This window comes from Clytia hemisphaerica, unplaced genomic scaffold (genome assembly GCF_902728285.1).
Source record: "Clytia hemisphaerica strain Z4C2 unplaced genomic scaffold, Clytia hemisphaerica genome assembly, whole genome shotgun sequence".
In the NCBI taxonomy this organism is placed as follows: domain Eukaryota; kingdom Metazoa; phylum Cnidaria; class Hydrozoa; order Leptothecata; family Clytiidae; genus Clytia; species Clytia hemisphaerica.
In genome coordinates, this window is record NW_027103917.1 from 190,886 (window position 1) to 206,752 (window position 15,867).

A 15,867-nucleotide genomic window follows, 5' to 3' on the forward strand; every position below is an offset into this window, starting at 1 on the left:
AAAGAAAACAAAATTAAATGATTTTATCACAGAAAAACGTTTGATTGACCATTTCACATTTCAGAGCTCATATATTATGGCTAAATTCAAAGACTTTAAAATGAGATACTGTATCTTTTCCTTTAATTCATTACTCCCCTGCGCCACAGACGCGGTGGAAAAACCTCCACTCACTGGAAAACCTAGCCACAATTTCGTCCCGATGGAAAAAATACACTACAATTTTTGCCCCATGAGAAATAGACTTTAATTTCATTTCCAATTGAAATTTAATGTGAAACAAGTGATACTTTTATGGACCTACCTGGTTATGCATTTAACACATATATAATTGATATCTACGTGAACATGACCGTTAAACAATCATTCAGAACACAAATAGTGACGCTCTATTAAAATTAGTCGTTCGTTTCTTATAAAAAACCAAAACTTCATAATCTTGAAATATTCTTTCATATCCAAGACTTCGTGAGCAAAAAAGACATCTATCTCATCAAAATAATCTGAAAAAAACAATGATCCAATATTTCACAAAGTCCAAAAAAACCATTTTTTAGCCGTTTTTTGGCCCAAATTTGCCCAAAAACATTGTTTTTCGAAAATCGGGCTCCGTCACATTCGAGGGTTTATAGTTATGCATCTTTGTGCAAAAATCATTAAGAATGAAAGAGCCAATTGATAATGTGCTTATAAAAAAATATCGAATTTATCCAGTTTCTCTATAAAAACACGCCAAATAACCAAAATTTCATGTCTAAACACACATATTTTTCAAAAGTAAGCCCTCACGAGCAAAAAAAACATCTACCTCATAAAAAAATTGAGTAATTTAACTAAGAACATTGATGTATGCTTATTAATAGTGATTCTTATAGATAAACATGCGTTTTTTGAGCCAACAAAATTTTTTTGAAAAAATCTGCTTGAGCCATCTTTTACTTATGATGGTACCCTACTTTCATGCAAAAAAATCAAAAAAAGTTAATGATTCCGTTTTTAGCCGTTTTTTGGCCCAAATTTACCCCCCAATTTTTTTTTTCGAAAATCAGGCTCCGTCAGATTTTGACCACCACCATTTTGCACCTTTGTACCAAAAATCAAAAGATTCCTATGATTCAATCCTGAGAAAAGTTGGTAACAGACGAACAGACGAACGGACGAACGAACGAACACAGGTTAATTTATAGGACCTCCACCCCACCGGGGTAGGTCCAAAAATTGCGCTACAAAACCATCTCCACCGGATGTTTTTTAGCTTGGAACAACAGAATTTCTATCACCATAGACTATGCTATAGTCTAAGACGAGTTTCATCTAAGAGGAACAAACGTGAGATGGGATTTTTTTACCGGAGTAGCTGTTGTCAGACTCTATCCGCCGCGAATCATATTACGTTTTATAATACAGTGCCGTAGCAACTGGGGGGGCAAGGGGGGGGGGCTATGCCCCCCCAATAATTTTTTCAAAAATGGTTATTTTGCTAAATGCAAAGTTTTTCTTTTTTAATTTGTCATAATTGTCACAATTGAGTGCATTTTCAAGCAATCTAGAGCTCAAATTTTCAAAATTTCCCCCCTCGGGCCAAACCATGGTTGGCCCTCGCGGTGTCACTAAACTTCAGCCCCCTCAATATGAAGATGCTTCCTACGGCACTGTAATATACAAACTATGTTATATCATAATAACATATTATACGGACGATAGCATCGTCTACTATCACCATTGTAATTATAATAGAAATTCTTATCCCCGATGTGGGAAAAAGTTCCACAGGAGATGTGACACGGGGTGTAGTATCGGGCTGCATATTGATTAAATTCAAGGCTTTTCAAGGACATTCAAGATGGTTTTAACTGTATGAACTCAAGCCCAGCACGGCTTTAAAAAATACACTGTGGAACGTACCTCTAATAAATGTGTCGCTGTAATAGTACCAAGTTCATTACTGCAAGTCTGTTTAATTTCGTAACGTCCAACACTCAAGTACCGGTGAATTACTGCTTCGCCAAAGATTGCCGGATCTGTTGTCAATGATTCACCATCCCCAAAGTCCAACAGACAAGTGTATACCGATCCTGATGACATTGTAGATTTAACAATAGCATCTTCACCGAAAGCTAACCCTCCTGTCACCACGATTGCCAGATCTGTGATTGGTTCTAGTTGGTCTACATAAATGGTTACTGGTAATATTGCTGGTCGTTCTGAGATTGCATTCTTGCAAATGACCGAAGATATGTATATACCAGGATTGTTGAATTGTTTGATAAACGATCTTTGTGGGGTCTGGGTACTAGATGTATCGTTAAATATGAAAGAACATCTAACATTGGTGCCATTTGTGATGTTGACATGTGTTTCGAAGTCTTGGTTGGTTTTGAGAAAGATGTTATCGGTAATGTGTGGATGGTTGGTATAGTAGATCACTTCACCGATTGCTATTTCAATGATAGCTGTGGATTGAATATCCACGGATGACCCTGTTAAAAAGTAAGTGATATTGGTTTTTAAAAGTTATTTAAAACATTTAAAGATGTTTGCGACTTGTCTTTCACTTCGAGAAAAGCCAAAATAAATGTCCGTGTGTCCTATAACAGTGCTGAAAACAAAGTTTTTTGTTTCAGACGAAAATAGACTTTATTTAACAAACGAGGCCAGATTCTTTAAACTTTCCAGGATTTTGCTGAATATGGAGACGGAAAAGCCACTTTTTGAATCTCGCTGAAACGGGGGAATTTTGGGCACTGCGATAGACAACCCAAAGGCCGTCAAAAAGCACATGACAAGGCCGACACAGACAAAAAAATTTCACTATAGTATTCTATTGACGTCTTTACGGCAGCAATCTAAAGATGTGAATATTTTTTTAGTCCAAAATGATGAATAAGCTTACCAAGTACATTAGTTGCTTGTATAGAGACAACATATTCACCCACTTCAGTGTAAGTATGAGATGTCTGGATGTTGACGTCATTGGTAACGTACAACGTCTCTGATTGGCTGTCACCAAAACTGATGGAGTAAGTCACATTAGTACCTAAAGGGAAAATTGAAAATTAGACATACAATTATTTATATTGCATAATCTTTTATAAGAATGTATGTTCTAAACTTAGGTTTTTTTACATGCACGTACAATTTTACTTAAGACCTTAGAGAATGGGGGATTTCCCTAACTTTACGTAGTGTTTTATCCGTTCAAAACATTTTGAAGATAACGCAACGTCACAAAAGCCGAACGTTTTTTAACTTTAAAATAATACCTTTAACACAAAGAGGATTAAAATATTAATTGGAATTCCAGGAGGGTAGCATAGAAAAGGTAAGCAGACTTTTCTGAAAAAAGCACAATGTATAAACATGACTTTACCTTTGGTGACTTGCCAATCAATCGTTGTTGAATGACCGAGTTCAGTAGGATTGATGTCTTCTGTAAAAGTTAGTCCAACAATGTCATCTAATACCTAAAAGAACGAATAACTACCATGAGAAACTTAGAATACAATTTAATGATTTATCATTGTATTACTTTAATGTCTGAAATTTTCGCGAGTAAGGTCATTCGCAAAATGTTTGGAATTTAATTTCGCGAATTTAGCCCAACGAAATAATTCACGGAAATTAGATTTCTCAAATTATGAGGATTGAGTTAAAATATCTCCTGGTTTTTCTGATAAAGTTGAGAGTGAAAGTATTTTTTGTTTTGATGATTATTAAAATCCCTTGCTATAAAAACTTTAGAAAAGGAGAGTATACGGACATTTTGATAAATGGAAAAAAATACCAAGTCAATTGCGGGAAATGCTCATTTCCCCTAAAAATGACAGAAGGTAATATTCCCTTTAATAATCATCAAAACAAGAAAATCCGATTTTTACGGAAAAAAAAGTTTTCCTAAAAAACGGCTTCAGACCATTGAGTTTCAAGCCCGAAGGGCTAGAGGTCAATCTCTTTGGTAGAATTTGAAGCTAACAAATCCTACCAAAGTTGCGCGGCCTTGAGCTACCCGCCTGGTTTTTACACAAATGACAGATTGAAACTAAAATTTACCGCTTGATTTCGAAAAATATATCACTCGAAAACAAAGGAATTGCTAGATTCAATCCGTCATCAAAAATACGGCGCATATTTTAAGGCTTCAATTTTTCTTGCCTGAGAAAGGTTAGAGATTGACCTCTAGCCCTTCGGGCTTGAAACTCAATGCTTCAGACACCATTCAGATGTGACCAGACCATTTTGTACAATGATTGACTTTCCATTTTGACAGCCACCTTTTAGAGAACCTTGTCTTTATGCAAAAAAACAACAGAACAAACTAATGAAGCTCTATTTTTGGCCTAAATTTTCCCAGAAAATCTTTTCTTCGAAATTCGAGCTCCGCCACATTTTATGTTGTACCATTTTGCACCATTGTGCAAAAAAAATCTGAAAAAACTAATGAACTAATTCCGAGGAAAGCTGGTAAATGACGAACGGACGAACAGACATGTGTTAATTCATAGGACCTCCGAGAACAAGAAAAAGAAAACATTTTACTTGATTTGACCTCTATAAAGAAGTGGAGGTGGAGGTGAAAATCTAGTGTGAAGCGCAGGCTTCTACAAAACCACAGGTAGTATGTATAGTTCCATAAGGAACATAGAAACCATAGATATCATATATAAAACACTAGATAGTGCTATGTTCCAAGCAACGGCATGTGAAGCAAAATAATGCGCCATATTTGATGAAAGTAGGTCACAATAGACACCGTTCGATACAAGCAATTTGTTCAACCAAGCCAAAAAAAAACCTAAATGGCACGAAGAGACAAGGCGAAAGATAGGATTGATCGATCAAATTACCGGCACCGAACTATGGTCTACTTATCAGATGGCGGATTATTTTGCTTCAGCTAAGGACGAAGTAACTATTATGTTTTATATAAGATATCTGTGGCACAAACCAGTTAGGTGGTGCCAAAAACCTGCACAAAATGTTATTACCTTGACAGAACATTTCTGAACCAATCTTGAGACGGAATTTGATCCGGTGAAGGATAAGGTGTAAACGCCTGGTTCATCGTACTGGAAAGGATATAAAGCTTTCTGGTGGAAGTAATGTGATTTGCCATTGCCAAGATCCACCAAGTAGGAAACGTTTGAACCTAAATTAAAAGAATGATACACATTTTTGAAGGAAACAAACTATATAAGCACAAAACATTCAAGGACAAGAACTTTCCGGACTGTAACTGACGGAATATTTCTTTTTCTTTCGTAGAGCACTGTCTTTGGTGAAACAAACCCTCCTTTATCGCTACTATTTCTTAAATAATTGCACAAAAATACATTGTGAAAAAATGATGAAACTTAAAGAACATTTTGAGAACATTTTAAGACTCAAAATTCACAAAAATAAGAACCTCTGAAGGCTTCAAAATTTCTGAACGCTCTTATAACGTTTATATGAAAACGAACTTGCTCCAGTACTTGATTAAAAGTGATGTGACGTTGAAAGCCTTCGCAAGGAAATCAACCTGAAACTACCAAACAAAATGTGTATGAACTAGCAAAATGATTAAATACAGTCAGCTTCCCAAGAGAAAATTATCTTAAGGGAATAAATTTTTGCAGGAAAAAATATTCGCGGTTCACAGCTAAAAATTCAGAAGTTTCGTGAGAATTTGATTTCGCGGGTTGGAGAATTTTTTGTCTACAATATGGCCTATTTTGCCCTATAGGACCGATTTTAGAGATGATTTTCAAAAACCTGAGAATATTTGTGTTTCACAGAATTTAATTTCGTCAAAAAACCGCAAAATTCAAAATATTTATTCCCTTAAGGCTAAATAAAATGAAAAAAGTCTCTCTAAAATATAAATCCATACCAGCATGATCAGCTACTTGTATTGTGAAATCACTTTCAGTGAAGATAGTTCCAGGACATGTGATTTCAATTTTATCTAAACGTTCATCTACGTAAACTGCTAAAGCATCTGTGATATTGGTTGTAATCAGGTACATACCAGTTTTCGCATAACGATGTTCAAAGTAAAAATGCGAACGCTCGATGGTATGAGCGCTTAAGAAATGTTCGGTGGATGATTTAGTGGGTCGCGTGTCTCTTACAAAATCCATTCCTGTTGATGTTGGATAGATAAACTCAGAGGCTCCACCATTTTGGAGACTCGTATAGGCTAATTCACCGCCATTTTGTTCTTTAGACCAGCCAAGAATTTGATTAGTTTTAGCATGAAAGGGTGGATCTTCTTTAATAAAGAAAACACCGGGCCCAGATATAGTATATTCTTTTTCGTAGATTTTCTTATAGTCTGCCGGTGCTTGAATGAAAGCAAATTCATCATGGACAGTACATTGACTCAAAGTAGAAGCGACTGTTTTAACACAACGTTGATTAAGCATGCAAAAGACTTCATCAGGAGCACAATTCCATTCTGTGAATGTGTTTTTATCACACTCAGAGATGGTGGTTGTACACATGTGTGTGCTTTGACAGTATGTTTCACTCGTTTGACAAGAAGGCTCAAACACCTATGAGAAATAAAAATCTCGTCATCACAAGACTGTGGGCAACCTTGTTCCCATGCATCCCACGTTACTGATTGACGCCAGAGAATATTTATCAAGCTCTATTAATAAGGATCAAAAGGCTGATAATACACAGGGAACAAGGCAACTTCGTCCCCGTGTATTCCAGGCTTTATTTACGTAACTGATTGACGCGAGAGAATATCCCGTTATTGGATTATTCGATTTTCTCAAAACAATACAGTCAACTCACTCTCTAATTCGAACCTCTATCATTCGAATTTTTCTGTAATTCGAACTAAAACATTGGTCTCCTCAACTGGAAATTTAAATTACTCTCTAATTCGATTATTGATCGGTTGTATAGGATTTTACCTGTAGTTTGATTTTGCCAGATTTTGAAGCTTGAATTTCCCAACCATATACAGTGGTGTTCTTTTGGAAGACAGCACTTGGCAATATGACTGTTATTTCGTTCCCAAGACTCTGGATGTTCAATTGCGCGCCCTCTTGTTGGTTACCCACATGGCTGTAAACATTGTCTGGTGAAAAACGAGACACAATTATGTCAAATTATGTACGTATTATTATAATAGCAATTGTGTCAGAAACTAGGTCATTTTTATGAACCTGATGATGATATGAAGAGCGAAAGGAAAAATGAATTTTTAAATTTTTATTTTTCAAAAATTCAAAAATGTCAAACACAATTATAATTATGTCAAAATATGTACAATAGACTCTCTATAATTCGATTTTCAAGGGAATTCGACTTTTTATCGAATAGGGATAGAATAGGACAGCGTCGTTTATGAGAGTTTCTTGTTGAGGGTGGCTTTCAATACTATCTAATAATGAGGGAGTGTATAACACAAGAACATCGAATCAGAGACCGTCAACTGTATCATTCTCATAGGCGAAGCGAGATGCAAAGTTTATGACATATTTCATTATCTTATGATATAACAAAGACAATAATTACAGTGTCGTAAAAACCGCTCTCATCCATAAATTTTGCAGGGTATCTCGCTACGCCTATGATTCTATTAATTTTGCCAGAAACTAAATCGTTTTTATAAACCTTGTGATGATCTGAACACCGAAATGAAACAAAATTGTTCTTTAAATTTTCAAATTTTTGTTTTTTTATTCAAAAACGTCAAACTTTAACACAATTATAATTCAGGAACCCTCTCGTTAATTATTCACTAAAATCCGAATCTCACAACAATTCGAGCAGATCATCTGTTCGATTTCGAATTACTCGTTTTTTTATAAGAACATAAGGCTTCGATGGCCAAAATGTTAAGAACAAGTTAAGAACAAGTTAAGGCTTTGTGGACTCGAAACCACCCGTTTTCTTGGGAAAATTGGTAAAAATGGTCACAAAATGGTGAAAATAAGAACATTTTAATTTTTAGGCTTGAACATCCTAAGACTTTACAAAAATGTTGGATGTTCTTATAAAAAACGTGTATCGAGAGTTAACTGTAATTAAATTGCAAAGTTTCCATACTTACGTAGTTTTAATACTTCAACAAGGCCGTCACCAAAATCAACACTCAAACCCGATGGTGATCCACGGTCAACATAACCAAAACAATCAATCTTTTCACCAAGAATTTGACCATGGTCACACTCCAAATGAGCACCATGAATTTCATCTGTCACAGTAACATTGATAGAATCGGTAAAAGTACCAGAAATGGTGTTACTGGCTTCTACCTTGACCTAAGAATACGAAAACAACGAGGACAATTAAAGGACGAAATTTTTGCGACAAGAAAATCGGGTACTTAGCTTAGCCAAAGCCCGCAAAATTAATTTTTTTTTTCATCCGTTCCTCATTTTCGTTCAATTTAAAACAGGTTTTGCCATTAGTTGATTATGATTTTTCACCGAAAGATATCCTTCAACCACATTCTTACTCCAAAAAAACTACTTTGTTCATCCACCAAATTTAATTTCCACCTAAATTTCTTCCTTTAAGGAATTACTATGATGTTCCTGAAAATTGTCTGAAAATTCCCAAAAGGTTACAAGGATCAAGAGATGTTGAAAAAATCTAGAGATGCTTCTATAACCTGAGATAAAGAAAGATACGAGGATACTTTCCAAATTTCTTATTATGTTATTATTATTAGATGTCTATTGTATTGGATTCTAATAAAACTACGTTTTTGCTGGTTGTTTTTTTTTCACTTTGACGGGGTTGTAAATTTCTAACCAATAATCGTAAGTGAGAAATGATTGTATATTTGAAAATAGGAAGCTTCAAAGTACCTCTCTAACAAAAATAAAGTTTCTAACACAAAAGGATAAAATATTCATTTTTTCCTTCTTCATGTGCTAGAACTTTTTGAATTATTTTGCTCCGAAATTATAGTGCTCTGAATTATCTTTCCAGGATTGAAGCATTGGTTTGAAAATTGCAAGCAAAACAAGAATTAGTGCACACCTAAAGCGAATGGACGTTGACGTTGATAAGCCATTTAAAGGTTTTGTTTTTAAATAAGAGTGATATCGTTTGCTTACTCATCAATTTTAATTCACAAGCTTTTTTTCACATTGGATTGACATGGATGTGGAGCAAGATTGACCAGAAAGGGTAAAGAAAAACTTTTTTTGCTTATATCAGCATAATATAATAATAGGCAGACACTGTCCTGATACGAAACGTGTCTGATATGAAACGGAAACACTTATGTAAAAAGAAAACCTTTTAGGGTAGAAATAACTGTAGCAAATATAATGGATGAAACTTACAGAGAAAATGCCAGGCTCATTATAAATATGTGTGATAGATGGCAATTGAGTTGTTTCATGTCGTCCGTCACCTGTCCGATATAAATATTCGACGTCTTGTCCATTCTCCAACTCCGTCTCAATGCTGGTCGATTCGTACAATTTCAATGTTGGTATCTTTAAAAAATAATGAAAATTACAATTACAATTTCTTTTAACTTTTCCTGTTTCCGACATTTTCAAAAACGCTGGTATAGAAAGAAATAATAGAAAGATATCAGCTTAAAATAATTTCAAAATAAACCAGCTGCGCTGGAAGCTCCGGCTTAAGAGATTAAAAGATGTGAAAGATGAGCTTGTTGAGTTAGTTGTGTTAGAACGTTGCCCACAAACTGCTAATCAGAACAGATCAGAAAGCAAAGTAATAATTCTATTGCAGAGCGAGTATGAGAAATAATCTTAACGAATAAATAAACCAGCTGGAAGTTTAGCTCTTCTAAGTGATTACACATGCACTTTCTTGCCTAAAGAACCAACCTCTCCCCCGCCCACTCGTTCTCGACTAAAAAGTTCAAAATTGGAGCTAAAGGAGATAAACATTTAGTAGTCAATATTTCCAAGTTCTTGATTTGATTGTCCAGATAAAATTTCGGGGAGAAAAATAGCCTAAATTAGAGGCCACAGGCTTTTAGCTAAGCATTATTTTTTTCTGTTGGGATAATACTTGGGGGAGAGTAGGATAAACCAAATAAAATGGTACAATAGTGTGTATGTAATAAATAGTGGTATATTTGGAAAAAACCAGTTTCGGGTTTGAATAATCTTCAAAAGGAACGGTTGCCCCAGCCAATGAAATTACGACAAAGTCTAAAAAATATCATTTTCAGTTATAACACTGTGAAAATTTCTCCGATCTTGTTCAAATTTACACAGGAATTGTCAGTCAGGCACATCCTGGCAAATGAACGGGGTGAGCATTTGCATGGGGTATTCGTCACCCAGTGTAAATGAGATAGGACGTCTCAGGCTAAAAGCGTGAAAATGAATAAAAATGAACCTCAAACTGAAAAAGGGAAAAAAGGAAGAAAACTGGGAACTTTATTTTTTCGTTAAAAGTTTCTTCAATCTTCGAAGACAAAATTGACCCATGGAAAAAAAATTTCATCTATGCAGTTCTTTGAAATGAAGCAAAATATTTCCAACCCGGTTCAATTAAACTGGGTATTCGGCGCTATTACGTCACTTTCGTTTTCGACCCCGTTCATTTGCCAATGGTCGCAAGTGAAAAATACCCCGTTCATTTGCCAGGATGTGCCTGACTGATTGTGTTGGATACTAATCCTTTACTGAATTCTCATAGTGATATGTTTGTAGAAAATCTGTGTCGGGTTTCAAAAATCAAAAGGAACGGTCGCCAGCAGCGATGAAATTACAACAAAGTCCAAAAACGATCATTTCAGCCATAATACTGTGAAAATTTCTCCAATCTTGTTCAAATTTACACAGGAATTGTGTTTTAGTATCCTTTATTGAATTCTCATGTGATATGTTTGTAAAATATCTGTGTCGGGTTTGAAAAATCAAAAGGAACGGTCGCCAGCCGCGATGAAATTACGACAAAGTCCAAAAATGATTATTAATCATTTTCAGCCATAATACTGTGAAAACTTTTCCAATCTTGTTCAAATTTACACAGGAATTGTGTTTTAGTATCCTTTAATGAATTCTCATAGTGATATGTTTGTAAAATATCTGTGTTGGGTTTGAAAAATCAAAAGGAACGGTCGCCCAGTCAAAAAATGATGAATAAAAAACAGGATCATTTTCAGCCATAGACATACCGTAAGTTGGTCTAATGTCGACATCCGTCTTCTAATTTCGACATCCTTCTTTATAGACAGGAATAATAAGAAGGTCGGAATCACTGATAGACTAAAGATTTTTCCTCTCATCGCGCTAATCAAAGTCAATCAGCAATTCAGACCTTCCTCAGTTTCTATTGTTCCTATCTCTAAAGAAAGGTGTCGAAATTAGAAGACGGATGTCGACATTAGACCAACTTACGGTAACACCACAAAAACTGTTCAGATCGTTTTCAAATTTGCACTGTAATGTTTTAATTTTAGTATTCTCTTTCAAATTCCAATGGATGTGTGTTTGAAAGTTTCATTCCATTGTCAAGTTACAGAGTTTTATTTATGGTTTTGGTTTTGTGCGTCGCCATATGCAAGATTTAAAAGCACTCGAGACACTCGAGCAGCTGACGATTCATGGCCAAATTTTCTTCAAAGTCTTTCGACATTGTTAGACCAGTCAGTATGCATCAAACTTCTCATAGATCATGTCCAAAACATCATGAATAATGATGAAAATGATCACATCTTTCACTGAGATTTGCAGCTAAGCCCACTTTCGGCAGCCATCTTTTTCTAAAATACTTTCGCAATATTATCGAAATCCAGATGATCCGTTTTTATTAAATCGGAATAGATCATCGGATTAGATAAACAAAAAAAAATGTCTTGACCTTGACCGTCGTTGTCGGAAGAGAGAATTAAAGGCTCCTAGGCCGGAGCAATTATCAATAATAATAATTTTCCTTTCGGGGAAAGATGCGCGGTGAGTTAAAAAGTTATCATTTCATTCATTCAAGACCTCAAAAAGCCGGTAAATAAAAAAAGAGATAAAAAACCATACTTTTCCAAAAAAGGGAATTATAAATGCTAAGTTTGGCTAGGACATATGACATTATATTTTTAGGTCTATACAATTTTTCGATTATAGCTAGAATCATCTACGCACTCGAAAGAAAAAATGGTAAATTTCAGCTATAGAAAGGATTTCTTAAAGCTAAGAAAAAAGGAAGCGGGCATAAGCGAAAATAATGATACAAGCTTTATGCCGTACAACTAGAAAAAAAACAAAACGTTCTTTTATCAAGCCAAAACAAAAAATGTCATCATAATTTTTCATTATAGACCTTATCTGAGTTTTTGATTTTTCTAAAACAGCGACACATTGTGGGATTGTTTTTTTTGGGGGGGTGTAACAATAGAATTCCCTCGAGGAATTCCTAAGAGATTTCTATTGTAATACCCCCGAAACAATCCCACAATGCATCGCTCCGATAAGGTCTATTGATGAGTATTTCAATATTGAAAATAATACCTCTTTGATTTTGAAGCTGTTGATTCTTTTAGCCGCATTATAAACACTTATATGATTCTTGCCACCGCATTTAGGTAACGTATTCTGCGCATAGTTTGCTACCCCTGTACAATCAAGATTGCATAAAGAATCGGTAACGAAGTTGATAGGTGCTGTTTTTGAACACAAGCAGAGGCTTCCGTTTTGTATTCCGGCAATTTGCCATCGTTTACCGCAAGCGGTCATACAAGCGACCGGACTTAAGTCCGTTGGAATGTAATCTCCTGGTGAAATGGTGAAAAGATTGGATGCGGTGGCATCGTAACATCCCATGTGCTCTAAAAAATGAAGACAAGCAGCAGTGAAAAAAGTTTTATTATTCCATTGAGTACTTCTTCGGTTAATATACCCTTGTCTGATATAGAACTGATCTATAAACTACAGTTACGCTCTTTAATTTGACATTCTACTATACAATACGCTCGATTCGATACGATTATTCGATACTATTGAAGGCCGTCGTCAATAAGAAACTCTCATAAACGAGACTCTACTATTTTATACGCTCTCTTATTATTCGATGAAAATCTAATTCCCTTTAAAATAGAATCAAAGAACATCAGTTAAGAACATTCAAAGGTTTGAACGTTCTTATAAAAAATCTCACCTGAGTTTTCATCTCTGCTAAAAGACACTTGCCAGCAGAGAATCGTCTGAAAGAAAATAAAACAGAAATGCTCTTTAGAAAAATATCATTCAGTTCCAGCCTCCCTCCGCCCGCTCCTTTTTCATATCTCGTGTAGTCCGAAGGTAGATGACGAACTTGGCCATAAATAAAAAAATTGAGCAAACGTGTCCAAAAATCTTAAATATTACTAGGACATCCAAAACTCTGAGTATTGTAAATTTTTCAACATGTCATAGAAATAGATGATTTTAATGAAAGCTCTATCTTTGGTATCGAGAACTTTTTGTGTCGATTAGTTCACCAAAAAATTTAATCGTCCGCGGAAAATTTTGACTCTTCTAATCACTTGACAAGTTTTCTCCTTGAAATATAATTTTCACACACTTATGATCTACTAACTTTTGACTGAGTTTGATTCAGTTTTCAAGCTTTACAATGGTGTTCTCCATGAGTTTTACGGAATTTATCGTTTATCAAAATATTAAAACTCTCAGAAATTAAAACTTACCGGTGAAATTACAATAAATATGGTTAAATAAGTGAACATCATTATCAAGCAATTAGCCAAAATAATTAAAATATCATTACTAAATACTAAATTTCTGTTTTTCAGTCAATTCAAAATAATGATCAGAGTGTCAGCAGCATTCAAGAAAAGAACTTCAATTCTTTAGGTCATTAAAATATCATCTGAATCATTTCCATTTTCGAAAAAGAAAAAGGAAAATACATTATTAAAAATTAATTGTCATTAAAACCTATAAAATTTTAAAATTGAATTTTTTTTTCTAAAGAGAAAAAGAAATTAAGGTTTATGAAAATTTTAAATAGAAAATGGTACCTTTACTTTAAAATATTGATAAAAATGTCCAGAAATTTTCATTTTCATTTGTTTACGGTTCAGTTTCCTACCGCGAATGACTAAAGAATAAAATATCAGAAAAATGACGGATTTTTATTTTATAGAAATAAATAGAATTCGCAATTTTTGACCATTAATCGCAGCTGATAAGCAGTTTGAATGTGGTCTAAAAATGATGGATTTTTCATTTGAAATCCTCCTATTTTTTCGTAAATGTGGTGAAATGAGGGAAGTCCTTGCGTTTGAACCACCCGCTGTTTTGAAGAACTTTTTCTTCATAATTCTCTCCTAAAATCTTTTGGTGATGTAGAATCTAAATGAATTCCTAAAAAAACAGGAAAATACAACTTTTTATATAAGAACCAGTAAATTTCTGCATAGTCCTTATAAAAAACACTGGTCTAGAAGCTTATTGTTTTAACTTTTTGTTAGCTTTTTCCTTTTTTAAAGGGACATTAAAGTAATAAATGTAAACATTGCGCGAACCACGTGTCATTAAAGAGAACAATTAAAATCACGTGTCCAAAACAAACTTGTAAAACAATTGAACAAATCAAAATTAGCCATATTTGGTTTGACTTTTTATTTTGACATGTGACATTTGTTTTGATTTTGTATCCGCTGCATACAATTTGTCTACAAATTTTGCAAGTACTGTTATGTCCCTTTAATATCAAAAGATGAAAATCGATTTGCTCAGTTTTTGATCACGTTACAAAGTACTCCTCTTGGGATTGGTTTAAGATTTAATCACATGATCAAAAAGTGAGCAAAAAACACTAATTTCTCAAACGCAAGTTCAAGTAAGAAACAATTTCTGCTAAAGCTTCTTATTTTTTTGAAATGCAGGCTCAAGTGCGTTCATTTAAAAACCTGAAATGCTAAGGGATTAATTAGCAAAGCATGAGTATGAAAAGTTTATTTTTATGGAAAGAATGATTTACCTTGCATTCAATAAAAAGAAGCACTTCTTTTCCCTTCCAATGAAATCATGATTGGATTACGCTAGAAATTCAAAGTCTCTTAAAAGAGGCTCTCTTATCAAGCAGTACGATTATTAAAAGGCTACATACACGCTTTTTTTTATAAGAATGGTGTTTTTTCATTTCATCATGGATATTCTTAACTTTTTTGCGAAAATCATCCAAAAATATTCTTACGATATTCTTAAGTTAAGATCGAAATTGGCAATCTACAGGTTAAAATGCATTAAAAATGGCATTCTTAAGTTCAGTTGCTAAATTTCATGATGGTGATATTAGTACCATATTCTTAATTTTTTGACTATTTTCATCATGGACATTCTTTATAAAGCGTATTCTTATTTAAAAAAAAGCGTGTACACTACACAATATATATTGTCGGGCAATATATTGACGATATATTGCTGAGTGCCAGCAATATATTGAAAAGACGTTCGCAACACGTTGGCAGCTCCCTTTGCAATATTCTCACAATATAGGGGGATTGTTTACAGAAAGATAATTCCTTTTTATAATAGAGTACCAGTTGTTTACTTCGTATATTACGGATCACAAACCATATTGTCGAATATTATTCGTCAATATATTGTGTAGTCTATATAACCCTAATAACGTATATATTGTGGCATTTGTACAGTTGTAAAAGTTGAATCCAATACAAAGACCTACTCCTCTCTGAGCAATGTTGAAAAGAAGAAAATCTTTTGCTTGACCCGTCCATAGCCGATCCCTTCAACACTGGAGAGCGAGATAGAGATCCAAATTCAAGACCATAGGTGTTGCCATCGATTATAACTCATAACTACCTTAAAATAATCATATGTTAAATGAACTATGAAATAAGAACATCTTAAACAATATCAAGGGATATCTCGAGGAACGTTTTCCATCATAAAATTGCGTTTTAACCCT

General features: G+C 34.3%; 1 protein-coding gene across 1 annotated transcript in view; it reads right to left on the reverse strand.

Moving 5' to 3' along the window:
• Positions 1–13,802, reverse strand: part of LOC136809295 (polycystin family receptor for egg jelly-like) — a 58,861-nt gene extending 45,059 nt beyond the window's left edge. The window contains exons 1-11 of the mRNA XM_067065812.1: positions 13,619–13,802; positions 13,090–13,135; positions 12,444–12,760; positions 9,297–9,452; positions 8,051–8,261; positions 6,906–7,072; positions 5,870–6,533; positions 4,986–5,146; positions 3,371–3,464; positions 2,894–3,037; positions 1,906–2,480 (exon numbers count right to left, since the gene is read on the reverse strand). Of these exons, the coding sequence (XP_066921913.1) occupies positions 1,906–2,480; positions 2,894–3,037; positions 3,371–3,464; positions 4,986–5,146; positions 5,870–6,533; positions 6,906–7,072; positions 8,051–8,261; positions 9,297–9,452; positions 12,444–12,760; positions 13,090–13,135; positions 13,619–13,660 (2,577 nt within the window). The 5' untranslated portion in view covers positions 13,661–13,802. The remainder of the gene's footprint in view (positions 1–1,905; positions 2,481–2,893; positions 3,038–3,370; positions 3,465–4,985; positions 5,147–5,869; positions 6,534–6,905; positions 7,073–8,050; positions 8,262–9,296; positions 9,453–12,443; positions 12,761–13,089; positions 13,136–13,618) is intronic.
• Between the last annotated feature and the right edge of the window lie 2,065 nt (positions 13,803–15,867).